This window comes from Malurus melanocephalus, unplaced genomic scaffold, assembly GCF_030028575.1.
Source record: "Malurus melanocephalus ecotype Western Australia unplaced genomic scaffold, MMel_1.1 scaffold_79, whole genome shotgun sequence".
Classification (NCBI taxonomy): Eukaryota; Metazoa; Chordata; class Aves; order Passeriformes; family Maluridae; genus Malurus; species Malurus melanocephalus.
In genome coordinates, this window is record NW_026623311.1 from 1,059,556 (window position 1) to 1,075,281 (window position 15,726).

The following is a 15,726-nucleotide window of genomic DNA, read 5'->3' on the forward strand; positions in this document are numbered from 1 at the left end:
CCACCTGGTAGATTTTGAGGGCAAAAGGGGGGAATTAACTGGGTTTTGGATGTTTTTAAAGTGGAACCAAAACGAGGAGCTTTCAGTGCAAGATAGACCTACTGATGAGCAAAACAAAGTTAACAAAGGTGAAGAAACTGCAAGTGGTGTCATTTTATCTTTTGCTTTAATGCCTTTATTTTTCCTTCAGAGAGGCTGTTTTTAGGGAGTCATTGGCAGGAATCTGTGATGGTTTTCTTCCATAATGGTTGGAGAGGGAGGTGGCTTAATTGGTTTTGSAATGATTTTGTTCCATTGAAAAGTGGTTTCTATTTCTAACCATGTCAATCCAATTTCCTTTGAACTGTCTTTATTGAGGGGTGACAAAAAAAGATGTTTTGTTGTGTTTGTTATTGAAATACTGTGATTGGTGAGATGCAGAAGTAGAACCGTAGAATCACATAATGGTTTGTTTGGAAGGGACATTGAAGRTCATCTAGTTCCAGCTCCCCTGCCATGGGAAGGACACCTTGTGCTATACCGGGTTGCTCAGAGCCTCATSTAGCTTGGCATTGAAATCTTCCAGGGGTGGAGTATCCAGAGCTTCTCTGGGCAACCTATCCCAGTGCCTCACTACCCTCACATGAAAKAATTTCTTCCTAATAACTAATCTGAAGCTACCCTCCTTCAGTTAAAGCCATTCCCTCTTGTCCTATCACTGCATAMACTTGTTAAAAGTCCCTCTMCAGTTTTCTTGTAAGCTCCCTTTAGRTATTGGAAGGTTGCTTTAAAGTTTCTCTGGAGTCTTCTTCAGGCTATACAACCCCATCTCTCTCACCCTGTTTTCATAGGAAAGGTGATAATCTTCAGAACGCTCCTTTGAATCCCACTTCTGCAGGTCCACATCTTTCTTGTATTGGGGTCCCTGGAGCTGGATGCAGCATTCCAGGCAGGTTCTCACAAGAGCAGAGTAGAGGGGCAATCTGCCTGGACCTGCTGGCCATGCTGCTTTTGATCCAGCTCAGGATATGGTTGACTTTCCTGCTGGAAGCACACATTGTTGAGACATGTCAAGCTTATTATTCAGCAACCAAGGAAGGACATAGGAAGGAAGAACCCCCAAGCCCTTTTTCCCAGGGCTGCTCTTGATTCATTCTTGGCCTAGACTGTACTTATGCTTGGGATTGTCCCAGCCCAGGCACAGGACCTTGGATTTGACCTTGTTGAACTTGATGAGATTCACACAAGCCCATCTCTCAGGCCTGTCCAGGTCCCTGTGCATGGCATCCTTTCCCTCCAGCATGTTCATCACACCACACAGCTTGGTGTCATTGACAAACTTGCTGAGGGAGCACTTGATCCTCATATCTCTCTGTGTCACTGACAAGGATGTTACAGTGCCAGTCCCAATAACCACCTAAGAAATACCACTGATCTCCACTTGGACACTAGGCTGAAGACTGCAACAGTGTGACTATGCAGCCAATTCTTTATCCACCAAGTGGTACATCCATGAAATCTATGTTTCTCCAATTTAAAGACAAGGGTTTTGTGTGGGATAATGTCAAATGCAATGCACAAGACCAGGTAGATGATGTCAGGCACTCTTGCCTCATCTGCCAGTCCTCTAATCCTGTCATAGAAGGCCACCAAATTTGTCAGGCAAGATTTGCTATTAGTGAATGCATGTTGGCCATTACCAATCACCACCTTATTTTCCAAGTGCCTTAACACAATTTCCAGGAGAATCTGCCCCATGGTCTTGCCAGGCACTGAGGTGAGACTGACTGGCCTGTAGTTTCCTGTGTCTTCCTTATTTCCCTTTATAAGAATGAAGGTTATGTTTTATTTTCTTCCTTCASTGGGAACTTCACTGGAATGCTACAACTTCTCAAATATGATGGATAGTAACTTAGCCACTTTCTCAGCCATTTCCTTCAGGACCCATGGATGTATCTCATCAGGTCCCATGGACTTGTGCTCTTTCGGGTTCCTTTAATGGTCTTGGACCTTGTGGTCTCCTACAGCAGSCAGTTCTTCATTCTCCCTATCCCTACCTTTACCTTAATTGAATATCTCAGCCTTTTCCCTGTCCTGGGTAACCAGGTCTCCCATATCCTCCCTGAGAAAACCCACATTTTCCCTAGTATTTCTTTTATCACCAATGTATGGATAGAAACTTTTTTGTTACCTTTGATGCCCTTGGCCAAATTTAACCCTGTCAGGTTTAATCCAAATGTTTCCTAACTAGTTCCCTGGCTGCTCAGACAATCTCTCTGTTCTTCTCAGACTATCAGTCCCTACCTCCACCTTCTGGAGGGTACCTTTTTGTGTTTGAGTTTGTCCAGGAGCAACTTGTTCAGGCTTCTTGGTATTTATGCCTGATTTCTTCCTTGTAGGGATGTGTTGCTCTTGAACCAGGAGGAGATGATCCTTGAATTTCATCCAGTTTTCTTGAGCCCCTTTACCCTCCCATGGCATTCTACCAAGGAGATCCCCAAAGAGGGCCAAGTCTTCTCTCCTGAATTCCAGGGTAATGAGCTTGATGTGCATGCTCCTCACTACCCCAAGGACATAGAACTTCACTGTATTGTGTCACTGCAGCCCAGGCTTCCCTTGAGCTTCACATTCCCCACCATGCCCTCTTTGTGGCTGAGAGCAAGATCTGGCATAGCACTTCTCCTTGTTGGCACTTCTATCTTGGTGAAGGAAATGATCRGTGTGTTCCCAGGAGCCTGCTGGATTGCCTGTGTCCTGCTGTGTCATCCTTCCAACAGATGCTGGGTTGCTTGAAGTCCCCCTTGAGGATCAGGGCTTGTGATCTTGAGGCCTTCTGTTTTACACAGAAAGGCCTCATTGGCTGATCCTTCCTGGTCAAGTGGCTTGTAGCAGACCTGCACTATAATCACCTGCCCTCCCTCCTTTTTATCCTGACCTGTAAGCTTTCATTCAGCACCTCATCCATATCCAGGTAGAGCTCCATGCACTCCAGCTGGTCATTCACAGAGAGGGCAACATTGCCTCCTCATCTCCCCTGACTGTCCTTCCTAAAGAGCCTGTACCTTTCCATTCCAAAACTCCAGTCACAGCAGTCATCCCAGTACATTTCCTTGATGCCAATAAGATCRTAAGTGTGCACATGTGCACGATAGSCATAATATTCTGAATATACTGTTATTACAGTGTTCAGTATCTTATATTGGGTCAAGGTATAATGACTCATGAAATGGGTCATGACCCATGGGGCTCATGAAATGTGATAGGCATCAAATCTCCTGTTGTCTCTGTTTTCTAGTTTTACTCCAGGAAAATAATTCTCTTAATACAGATCAGAGTTTCCCCATGTAAACCTCCTTTTGCATGTAGTAGTATTAGAAAAAAAAMCCCCAAAATTGTGTGATAAGATATTTTCATATTTGGTGATATTTTCTCTGTGAGGTATCTTTTGCCTATGGCAGTATGTGTTCCAAGTGGAACAGAACTCAGAAACTGGAAATAGCATGCATGAGATGAATAGGGAAGGAGGGAAAGGAGTACTTTCACAGTTTTGTTACAGAGATTGTAAAACAAATTTAGCTTGTTCTGGTTAATTTTTTTTTGTTTGTTTTGCCTTACTTTTTTCACTTGGATGTCCCGTAGGTTTATGTGTGATATTTTTTTTTTTTTTTTAGGACTTGAAACCAGAAAGATTTATAATTGGCATAGCTAGCTCTCAGAGTGGTCACCTCATGCCAGTGTAGTAAATAATGATGACGTTTCAAGAAGAAATGTAGAAATGTCAAAGCTTCACTAAACCCTTTAGAAATCAATGTTTAAGTCTTCCATCTCAATGTGACTGATAGTCTTGGTTGAGATCTTTAGCTTACATATTAGAGTGAACTTTCAAAGCCCCTCTTCATATGTGTCCAATCAAAGACTTGAAGCTGTATCATTTGCATCTCAAACAAACGTAGGACAGTAGTTAGCCAGTGAAGGGGTTTATTTGTAATTTTAGTCCTAGAGCTGATAAGTAGGCAGCAGGAGTAGCAGTATTTGTCTTGGGGGCAACCGTTTTAAAGCTGTGACAGGAGCATGTGGAGACTTAAATGTACTCCCTTATTACATGCATATATACATGCAKACACTCTTTGTGTGTATACAAACTCATTTGTTTACCTGAGAGGGTTCTTTSAGCACAACTCATTTCAGCACTCTTCCCGTTAAGTCAGGGGAAAAAGGGAATAGTGTGTTCCTGCTAGCTGAGATAGTGATGTCAAACTCTGTGCTTTTAGCACTCTGTGTTTCCTGTCAGTACTAAAGTGGAGAGAGTTATTGCTTCAGTGCAGCAGGCTTCTGCTGGTGCCATTCTGTGCAGGGCTTGAAGAGTTCTGATCCCTGACTACCTATGTAGACAGGAGATGTTCAAAGAGGTTACATTTGCTTTAACAGTATAGTTCATTTACTTTGGCTGAYAATAAATTGTTTTCTACAACTAAGGGTATCTCTGTGTTGGATCCATGCTGTTATGTACACTGTTTCAGTAAAATTAAAATTATTTATATTTGAATGAATATATTTGATATTGAGATCAGTTAAAATGTCTAGCTGACATGATTGTTTTACCTTTCAGTTCACTGCTCCTTAACTAGAGAGATTAACTAAAATTAAAAAATCAGAAAAGAGGAAACTTCTTAGTTTTTTTGCATGTGAATAATTGGTTTTGACAGCTCATTCTAGTGAAACAAATGTGAAGCAAAATAATAAGATCGTTCTCTGGTCTAGCTGCTAGTTGGAAGTTTTTAGCATCCTTGTATTACATCCGAGTACTTCACATCACTGTGATCAATAGAAATGAAGRAAGTGTTGCTTTGTATTTACAAAACCAAAACAAAATATGCCAAAAGCTGTGTCTTGAATTTCATTTATAGTTATTTACTTGTTTTGGTACCCATGGTGTTATTATCTAAAGCCTTAAAAATTCTAAGAAGGGATTGGGTAAAATGAGGCTGAAAATATTACGAAGTATTCTCATCTTCTATTGTCTAAGTAAAGACAGGAACTCGTGAAACTGGGACCAAGCACTTATACAAGGTGCACCTTACGCCATCAGTTGTGCTTTAAAATTTGCCAGAATAGTTCACKTTCAGAAATCCTGAAAGAAAATATGCCACCTTCATGTTGATATGTATCATAGCTCTTCCCAGATTTTGATATACGGCATCATTTTATGGAAAGATCCAAGGCATCTTCCATTCAACCTATTTGGTTTTGTAGCCAAAACAGACAGGTTTATCAGTTTTCCAGCTCTTGCCCTTAATAAATAAGCTTTCATGTGCATGTTTCTGTATATTAGGTATAAATCCAGGGCAAAGAGATGAGCTCTTTCACTTACGGATTTACCAATGCATGATATTCAATTGAACATCTGATTTTCTGTATCAAAACATTGATGTATCTAAGTGCTAAAATAAAAATATACAAAATACATGAATTAAACAGATATATAAGATAAAATATATGCAAAGCTAAAAATATGTAGAGACATAGCTAAATGTAAAGTGTTTGTATAGTAGTAGCTGCCTTTTTGTAGGGTTTTTTTCTTCTTAAACCTGTTCTGGAAGGTTACTGCCCCCTCTAGATCTCTGTTACACACAGAGCTTGGGTGACAATCACATTGGAGCTTAATTCTGAGACAGCTGCAATTAGGTGAGCCAAATTTCATTATTATGTTTCATGAGGAGAATATTTTTACACTTTTTCAACCATAGTTACTGTTACTCAACAATGGAACTACCAAAAAAACTACACAGTAAATATACACAGTAAACTACTACACAGGAGCCTGATACTGGAATGTATATTTYAATATTGTCTTAAGAAAATCAGTTGAGAGGAACTTGCTTTTGCTGGTTTACACAAAAATTGAAGTTTCATATTCTCAAAGCCTACTGTGTTTTCTCTGATCTTAGTGCAGTTACCAATAAGAGCACTAAAACATCACAAAAGACTTTCTTGGCGCTAGTGAGTTGGAAGAGGTAGTAGAAAGACGYAACCTGGCCGTAACTACAGTGTTTGCATTAAAAACATAGGGCAATGATCCTCTTGTATCCTCTTGTCATAGTCTTCCAAATCATAAATGCGGCAAAAAGGCAGAAACACTGACATCAGGAACAGCAAGTAAGGTTCTGGATTGATTGTTCTGCTTTCTTTGTTCCAGAATTCCAGCAGTGCTTTGAAGTTCTGACAAAGTATCACGGCAAGTATTTCATATTTTGTGTAGCAGTGTCGCATTGTGCTGTGGTGGGTTTAAGCTTTGTTATTTGTAATTGTGATTTCTGTGAGTTCAGCCTTCTGCAAGATAGGACCTGCTATGCAAGTACCATTTTTACAATCCCTTTATGGGAAAACAACTGGGCATATTTACAGAGCTAATCTTCTGATATTTTATTAAAAAGGACAAAGTTGTGCCCATAACCTGGAAAAGAAGAAGTTAAAGTATTTTTGGACTAACCAGTGAAATTAATTGAATTACATTCATGTCTGCTGTACTTTGGGGACTGGTTTTAGATTCACTTCAGTTTTATTCTGAGCAGGTTTCAAGATCAGCAATATTGTACAGATCACTGGTCAATCTTCCAATTGGTAAAGCATTTAGAGAATTCTAGAGATGTGTGCCGACATAAGTACCAATACATTTTCTATTTGATTCACAAATTTGTTGTGCTAATATTTGTCAAATTGCTTGTAATTATTTTGCAGCTTTTCCACATTATTGGTTGCAGAGATTTCTTCACTATAGTTTTGATGTGAAGAATTCTGGTGAAGAACTCCAATTGTGTTCTGAACTGAATACTTCCAGCTCTGTAGTTGTTTAATGAAATTATTGGAAACATGTGATGCTTGGCTGTAGGAGTTCAAGTTGTAATTTCTTCTCATTAATATGCTATGTTTCTTCTTGGATGCTTTGCTTTAAACTGCCACATCTAATTTCTTCACAGAAGTGTGGACTTTGATCACATTATGGAGGAAGGCTATGAACTTGACCTCACTTATATCACAGAGCGGATCATTTCTGTATCCTTCCCTGCTGGGTGTTCTGAGGAAACGTACCTCCACAATCTACAAGATGTAACACGAATGCTCAAATCCAAACATGGGGATAATTACTTGGTATGTGTACCATCAGCTGTTTGTGATACATCTTTTGTCATGCAGAAAGACTACCTTAGGTCCACATATACCATTATAAACTAAAAGTCACTCTGTGGTCCAACTTTACAGCCTTGTAAGCAACTGCAAGATTTTCAGTAGTGTTTTAAGCTGCTAGATATTGAAAGCAGGGTTTTTTTTTGCAAGGGCACTGCAGTCTCTGTTGTGATAACACATAATCAAATGCTTGTAGAATAATTGCACTGACCATTTTCATTGTCCAAAGCATGCTTTTAAAAGATACACACCCTGCAGTGTGGAGTGTGCTGTTCTTTTGTAGCAGTAAGCTACATCTGTGTTCTCAGACAGGTATCTGATCTCACCATCATGTCTTCACTGTCAGTCTGTACTATATACTGTGAAGCAACATGTAAAAATAGGGTTACTGTTGATATGTTCTGTCCAGCCCTTTCTCATTAACTTGTTTTAGGTGCATTTTTCCTGCCACTTAGTTTTCTCTGGGGAATTAAGCAAACATGTAATAAGCTCCATGTTCAGATTTATTTTTTTTAAATTATGACAACAATCTCCTATGCTGTTTCCTGGCTAGTGCCATGGCATGTATTGCCTCAGCTTGTTCTATGAAGGTGAATTTAAAACAAGGCCAATATTATATTTACTCTTTTTTCTTGTACTGTCTTTTTAAATAGTATGTGTAAATTATTAGAATTAAATACAAATCAATTCCACTTCAGGAACATGAACCTTACTCACAGTAGAAATCGCTCACTGGAGGGATTCCACCTAGTGTTTTAAACACATAATCTTCTGCTCAGAAACTGAAGTAATAGATGCATTATGAACCAGGTTGAACTTGTGATGTGGACTGATGGCCTCAGCRTGCTCCTTTGGTGTCCTTGGCTTTCCTTCTATAAGGCACTGGTAGCTTATAAGGCCCAAAATAGTAATAGTTTGAAGGTGACCTGTATGTAAAGCTTTATAGGTTGAAATTCACCTATTTTCTAGCCTTTTCTATGCGACAGCAGTGTGAAGTTTTAGTCTGTCTGGTTAAATCTCACTCAATATTTGTTTGTATTACAAAAATCTGATATATAGTGAGTCTTGTTTAGTATCTGAGAAGGATTGTAGTGTTAGTCTCTGACAGGGATTAGTAGTCAGTTTCTCATGCAAAGTTGAGATGCTTTAATTTTTTGTTTTAGTTTTGTTTGRTTTATTAATTTATTTTCTAATGAGCACTTTGGAAATCAGCTGGCTTGGTCAAAAGAAAGCTTGATACCATCTACTCCAAATATGTCTGCAAATTTGCGAGATAGCCTGACAAAGCACAGCCAGGTTGTAGATTCAGAGAGCTAATTTTTAAACTTTTTTTTTTTGTTTCTCGTGTTTTAACTGCTCTTCAGCCTGCTCAAGAGGCACATGCATATCAGCAAGGAAAAATCCCGAAAACCTCCACAGAATGGTATGCAAGTCAGAAGTCCTGCTGAGTTTGATGGAGCAGTTCTACTCTTTTATTGGGTCAGGGTGTCAGCTAACAGAACATATACTACAAATCAGCATTTTTTCATCTAGTCGTTTTCCTTTCACTACAGTTGTTAGTAAGAACAGAGAAGGGAATGACACACCCAAAGAACAGGGTGAGCACTTTGTTTCTTGTTTGAGTCTGAGTTTGTTACAAAGAGTATGAAAAAACCCTAAGTATCTGATTTTCTCTAGCAGTAGAGTAATATACTTTGACATTTTTTTGACCAGAGGTCTTTAGGGGGAGATGAAAGCTTACAGTAAATGTTTCTCTGCTTTGATGTCCTAAAAAAACATATTCCCTGTAGGCTTTGGTTCCCAGAAGAAACATGACTTTTCGAACTAGAAACTGAGGCTAATGTTCCTCTTTCTTACACCAAAATATAAGTAAGTAGAACTAGTATATGCCAAAAAGGGAGCAAAAAGGATGCAGCTAATTATCCACTGTATTATGGTTTAATCTCAATCAGTAACTTGACCCCAAACAGCTACTCACTTGCTTCCTCAGTAGTGGAATGGGGAAGAGAACTGGAGAGTAAAAGTGAGAAAATACATAAGCTGAGTTTAATAGGTTAAAGAAAAGCTGTGTACACAAGCAAAGCAAAACAAGTCATTATTTGTTGCTTTCCATGTGCAGGCAGGTGTTCAGTCATCCCCGGGACATCTGGTGATGCATATGGATGCATAATGGTGACTTGGAGGACAAACACCACCACTCTGAATGTCTCCGTGCCCTCCTTCCTTAGGCTTATATGCCGAGCATGTTATATGGTATAGAAAATCCCTTTGGTCAGTTGGGGTTAGCTCTCTTGGCTGTGTCCTTTCCCAGGTTCTTGTGCGACCCCAACCTGTTCACTGATGGGGTGGTGTGACAGGGAGAAAAGCTCTTGACACTGTGTAAGCACTGCTCAACAAAAATGGAAGCATCCCTGYGTTAACACAGTTTTCAACATAAATCCAAAACACAGCCCCATATGAGCTACTTTGAAGAAAATTAACTCTACCCCAGCCAAAACCAACACACAGTGGCACCTGTTTTTGTGATTTCTTGTTTTGTTGTATGTGAAATGTTCTGTACTGGAGAYGAGTATCTGGTCTCTATTCTGTGTTAATGGGACATGGGACTCCTGGAGTATCTCAGTGTGATCATTGTAGCTTGACAGGGACTTGGGTACAACAACRTCTTTGAGCTTGGTGTCTGATCCAGCAGTGACAAATATCCATCATGAACATAACTGTATCCTGACACACAGAAATTATAAATTGTTCTCAAACATAAATACAGTGAGAAAGATGAATAAAAAGGGTTTTGTCAAATAGCCCCTTTTTTACTGTGGAAAATTTTAGGTAATCGATTTCTTAATACAGCTTTAGCACTAATTTTAAGAGTACTGAGATCTGTACTGAGAGCTGCACYTCTCTGTTAATTTGTGTTCCAATTGTTAAAGGTAATAGAAAATTACCAAAAAAAAAGTGTCATTTATAGAAGACAATATTGGTTTCATTGCTGTGAATACCAATATTATTGGTATTTCAGGAAGGATGAGTTAGTGATGTAGCGCTTTAACCTGTTCAGTTTTTGGCATCTTTGGTTGATGGTTGATGAGAGTGCTTAATGTAAAAAGGTAATAATTTAGAAAAGTGTTATGCTTTAGAAAAGTGTTGTTAAAGTGTCCTTGGRTAGTAGTAGACTGTATAATGGACTTATATTTAGTCTTTCTCATGTTACAATTTGCTTATTTCATTTGCTCAGTGTAATTTATGAGACTTTTTCAATGACTATGGCATCTGTACGTAACTTGGGATGTGAAATAACCACACTGTGAAAGAGAATCTGCCTCAGTAGCATTGTTTCAGTTCTTGAATATTGATGTTTCAGCTTTTTGTYATTGATTGATACTAATTTAAGGTACTTCCTAATGAAAGAGTCTGTTATGCTTGTATACACTGCTTTCWTTTGTTCATTTAGCAGTCTATCTCTAAGTGTAGGGTAACTTGCTATTTAGTGGGTTAACAGAAGWGTTGGAAGATATCATGAGCTAAGCTATAGTTAAATAGCTGTGTCATATCTTCCCTGACAAGTTTTGACAGACCAATACTTTCTTGTCAGGCACGCAAATTAAAATATTTAACATTTTTCCACCCTCCCAGACTTCTCATGGTTAATTCTTATGCTCTGAGTTACTTTGCATGGTATCCAGGTCTCTCAGCATACCTCTGACTCGAAGCCATGCGAAATAAATAAGATGTAGTAGAATTTTAATTCTCCTCTTTCAAAATATACAATTAGTTTGATTGTAAAATAATTGAATATCTAAAATACATTTGCTTGTGCTGCTTGACGTCAAATGTTAATTTAGTTTAGTATAACAGTGGGCAAACCTAAAGCCATATCATTGTAGTTTCTTGTAATTTTTGTTTCAAATACAGATGTTTATTACATAAATTATAGAGTCTTGGTGGCTAATATTTTTTTTCTTTCTTTCTGAATAGGTGTTAAACCTCTCTGAAAAGAGATATGACCTTGCCAAGCTTAACTCAAAGGTATTGATTGTCTTCCAAAACGTAGCTTTCCAGTGTTAAATACAACTTAAATGGCCTGATAAGCCCTGAAGCTATGCAAGTGTTGATATGCAGAGTAAGAGACGTTTCGGAAGATACTAAAAAACCTCACATGCATCCCTTTTTATTTTTTCTCAAGTTCTGTATTGTGTCTATTAGATCAGTTTTACACAGCTGTTCCTCTTGCTTTAGACTTTACACACAGGACCAGAAGCCTGTTGTGACTTCTGAAAAACTTCTATTGGATGATATAAATTTTACTTCAAGTATATCTTCTTTGTGCAGTCACAGAATACTGGAGTTGTATAGTTATATACAGGCAGCTGAAACTAGTGAACTCAGTTCAGATAAGGACTTCCCTTTTGTACCATSTTTGGATAGTTGTTTTGCTGCACAACACAGACATAAGGAATGTCAGAATGAAGTCTGTCTCTTGTTTCTCCTCACCACTTCATGTGTTTTTTTGTTGTAAAAAACGTCATGCAGGTTCTCTTCATATAGCCAGAGCAGCACAGATGTGTATTTTCAGCAGGTGATTTAGAGATATGCTGAGGAAAGTACTAAAATCCCTCTTAATTGAAACCTTTTGAATGCTTTATTGATCATGAAGGATGTTTCCTAGTCACTGTTTTTTTTATATATTGTGCATATGTTGTATGCATAATATATATGTATTGCATATTTTTAGTAAATATGCATGTAATAATAATAGGCTTAGTAAACAGTACTGAAAATACAGTGAATAGAAAATCTGAAAAATATTTTGACCTGCTGTTATCTGTTTCACTTGAAGGAAATAAATTGAAAATAAAATGAAACTCATAAAAAATCATTCTTTGTTCTAATTCTGACTGTATTTACTGTTACAAAATAGCAGAAATTCTTGTTGAAAAYCTTTAAGAAATCAAGACCTTCAGAAGTATTGTCACTTTTAAGTGGTTGGTGAGATTGGGATGGGGGAAGAAGAGGAGGAGGAGGAAGTTCCTGGTTTATTTATTTTTATAAAAGTACTAATACCTTAAAAAACAAACAAATCCCCTCTTCCCCTTAGGATACCTGTAAGCATCATGAAAATTGAATGGCATGATTATCTCAGATTGGAAAAGTTGTGGGAACTTTCAACCCTGACAGTTATTTGAATCCAGATTTTAATATGTGATGCTAGGGTCAAGGTGTCTTTTGTAAATGTTACTTGTTTAATTGCAGATTATGGATGTGGGGTGGCCTGATCTCCATGCTCCACTTCTTGATAAGTTGTGCACCATCTGCAAGGCTATGGAGTCSTGGCTGGACCATGATCCTCAGCATGTGGTGGTAATCCATTGCAGAGTAAGTGCAATGGATGAGTTTGTATTCAATTTCAAAAACCTTGTATTTTATTMTTCTAGTTTTAAAAAATAAAAAGCTTGATCTGTTTTCAATGTTGGCAACAGTGTGCCAGATGTTCARTTGTTGTAGATAAGCTTAAATCCACTGACCTTGCATGCTTGTTAAAGATTTGTTTTTATGATGACTGAAGTCCTAGCCCATGCTGCAGTTATAGCATGTTACTTCACATCCTTCGAAGGTTACTGCTACTTCTGTCAATGTATTTATAAGCTTGAGGTTTTTCCAGCATGGTAGGAAACTCTTGGTGTTATGTGACACTCATTAATTTCAGTTGCAGTATAAGGATAGGCAATGCATCACAGATCATCTCTTTAGACTGTGTATGGTTGTAGGGAATGAGGACCTCTGGATATTTCTGAAAGGTTTTAACTGACAGCATCATTGCATTGCCTTAGAGTAAAGCTACCATTGCGCTCTGTTGCTTCCTCCTGCTTGCTCACAATAAAAACAAATAAAGAAAAACGTTAGTTTAAATTACATAAAATTAATTCAGAACTGGGTTGGTAGCTGTGCTTGTCACAATTTGAGGCAAACCTATCTCTGTATCACTGGCAGATGTTATTCTAAACAAAGTGATGGTGATAATGAGACCAAAACTTCTCTTCAAGTCAGGCTGCATAGTCCTCAGTCCTGAATTTTTTCCAGGTGGTATGGCATTATTCTGTGAAACATTTGAACCCTTACTACTTGCAGGACTGCAGCCAGACAATGGTCCATACTTGGGACAAAAGAAAAGGGAACAAAGTATTTCTAGGTATACAGTTAYATAGAAATTGATAATGCATGTTACTGATTAATGCCTTCTGGTAATAWTGGTTTCCAGCCACAAGGCTAGATACAGCCAACTACATGTGTCTGCTGAGAGACTAAAAATATTTTGAAATTTATGAGAATTACTGCTTGGTAAATTTTACTGAATTTGTCATGTAAAGTATTTAAAAATATGGATTTTTTTTTAAGTATCCATAGAAAATAATTTGCTATAAATCTCAGGTGTTGGGGAGGTAAAAATGTGAAAAYCTGTCAGAAACTCCTGTTCTTTCTAAAATAGGTATTTTATGGCATTTTATGCTGGGAATTGCAACATTGCCTAGACTTGTTGTGAATGATCTCTGGAAAAAATACTACAAAATTAGAATAGTTCATACATTTTCTTTTCCCCAGTTAATTCCTCTTAACTGGTAAGACTTGACAGGCATGCACATATAAATCCTACTTAGTGTTTTTTTGTTTCATTTGTTAGCCAGCTTAAACTGACAGATAAGCTGTTCCCCATTATTTCCACCTTTCCATCAATACACTGAATCTCTTGTCTTAAAATTGTATTTAGTATGGGTCTTAAATATAATAATACCCAATGATGTAATAYGTTAAAAAAGCTGTCATTCCCTTTTTCTTGATATAGGGAGGAAAAGGAAGGATAGGTGTAGTCATATCATCATATATGCACTTCACCAATGTTTCTGCAAGGTAAGTGTGAATAATGCATATTGTGTGTTTTTTTACKATGAACATTAGGAAAAATGTCGTTTCGTTGACTACAGTCTGTCAKCTTGTTTGTCAGTTAAGGTTTGTCAGGTTTTCTTCTCAGAGTTTTGAAGCATGTCTTTCTTAACAGAGCTGGCTTTCACGAGTTTTCTTGTAAGCTTGTTTCCAGCAGGAGACTCGACTAGGTGACAGCCTAAGGTCTCTTTGAAACTGAGGTTTTATTTGCAGAAAACTTTTCTAAAGGATGTTTTGAGCAGAATGGTGGAATGTGCAAAAAACTGTTTTTATGTAGTGATGCTGTCTTTATTCTATTAAATCTATCTATTTGCCACATCTATCAAGTGGCCTCTTGAATAGGTGAGAAATTATTCCTAAAGTACTTCAGGAAAACTCTTATTAGAATTTGGGAAAAATGTTTGAATAGGGAATTCCTAGWCATTGATCCAAGTGCAGAATGAAGTGTAAGAAATAATCTAGACTTTATTTTGCAGTCAATTCAAACAGTAGGTGTCTTTTAATTTGGTTTTAGTTGTTTCTTTTGGAGTGCTCAAATTATGAAATGACAATTGACACTTTGTATAAAAAAGATACAATTTAATAAATGGTCTCAAAAAGGATAAAATGTGTTTTGGAGATTTTTGTTGGATTTTTAATCACATTGTTTTTCCTTGGTTTTTAAAAATTTATATACATACATAAATGTATAAAAATAAAAATGCATTCTAAATGTGATGGTTAAATAAAATTTGGTCCTGAATTCACACCAGTCTGTCAGTAATAGATTTGATCCATTACTAATGGATTACTTGATGAAGTCTTGAATTGCTAGTGATTGATGGCAAATTATTCATGGATGTCAGTCAGACTGCAATCTTGGAAAATAATCTGTGTTCATTAGTATAAGCCCAGTTTATAAGTAGTTATATGCCAAGAAACTAAGTGCATTGTATAYGCCAATATATACTGAAAAAAGAAATTGCTTCAGTTAGTAATAGTGACAGTGATTGCCACAATTTCATATTTTATTGAGAAATATTGTGAATGACAAAAACTGTTAAGTGAGGGTAGTACAGTTATTGTGGTGTGATTTCAGAATTGCAATATTATGTCATCCTTAAAAGTGATACCTGATATAGTTGCACYGTTACACAGTTAGTAACACTGTTACAGTCACATTCAGGTATTGTTCTGTTAAGCCCAGCACTGAAASGTATCACTTTTTACCCCAAATAAATTCAGGATTCCTCCAGTGAAGTTGCATGAGAGGAGTGTGCTTGGAAGCCCTCTTTCACTTTCTGGATATCTGGCAGTTGCTATCCAGAACTTAACTTTCCTGCGTAAGAATGAGGCTGGGGGTTTCCCAGCTAGGATTTTATATATCCCTAGCATTATCAAGACTCTTGAAAATGGTACATGGCAACCTTGCAGAAGCAGAATTACTGCAGGTGCTGTAAAGAAAGTTCRTAATTGTCAGCATGCATAGGTGTTGTGGTTCTGGCCAGGACAGGGTTAATTTTTTCAGTATGTTTGAAGGGAGCATGGCCAGGACCCAAAGRTTATTCTGTACCACCTCATGTCRTTGCTGGGGATGGGGTGAAGGGGATCCTTCCAGAGAGAGGCCCCTTCTGGTTGAAAAAGAGT

The 15,726-nt window shown here is 37.8% G+C and overlaps 1 protein-coding gene across 7 annotated transcripts in view; it reads left to right on the forward strand.

Moving 5' to 3' along the window:
- The window catches only part of TNS3 (tensin 3), a 141,602-nt gene that overhangs the window by 21,441 nt on the left and 104,435 nt on the right, over positions 1-15,726 (forward strand). For 6 of the 7 annotated variants that reach the window (XM_057367470.1, XM_057367473.1, XM_057367476.1 and 3 more), the window contains 5 exons: positions 6,176-6,214; positions 6,957-7,128; positions 11,140-11,190; positions 12,415-12,537; positions 14,003-14,067. In XM_057367470.1, coding sequence (XP_057223453.1) covers positions 6,979-7,128; positions 11,140-11,190; positions 12,415-12,537; positions 14,003-14,067 — 389 coding nt within the window. In that variant the 5' untranslated portion in view covers positions 6,176-6,214; positions 6,957-6,978. Of the gene's footprint in view, positions 1-6,175; positions 6,215-6,956; positions 7,129-8,528; positions 8,588-11,139; positions 11,191-12,414; positions 12,538-14,002; positions 14,068-15,726 lie in introns of those variants that run through there. The other variant, XM_057367474.1, reaches the window with a different exon arrangement.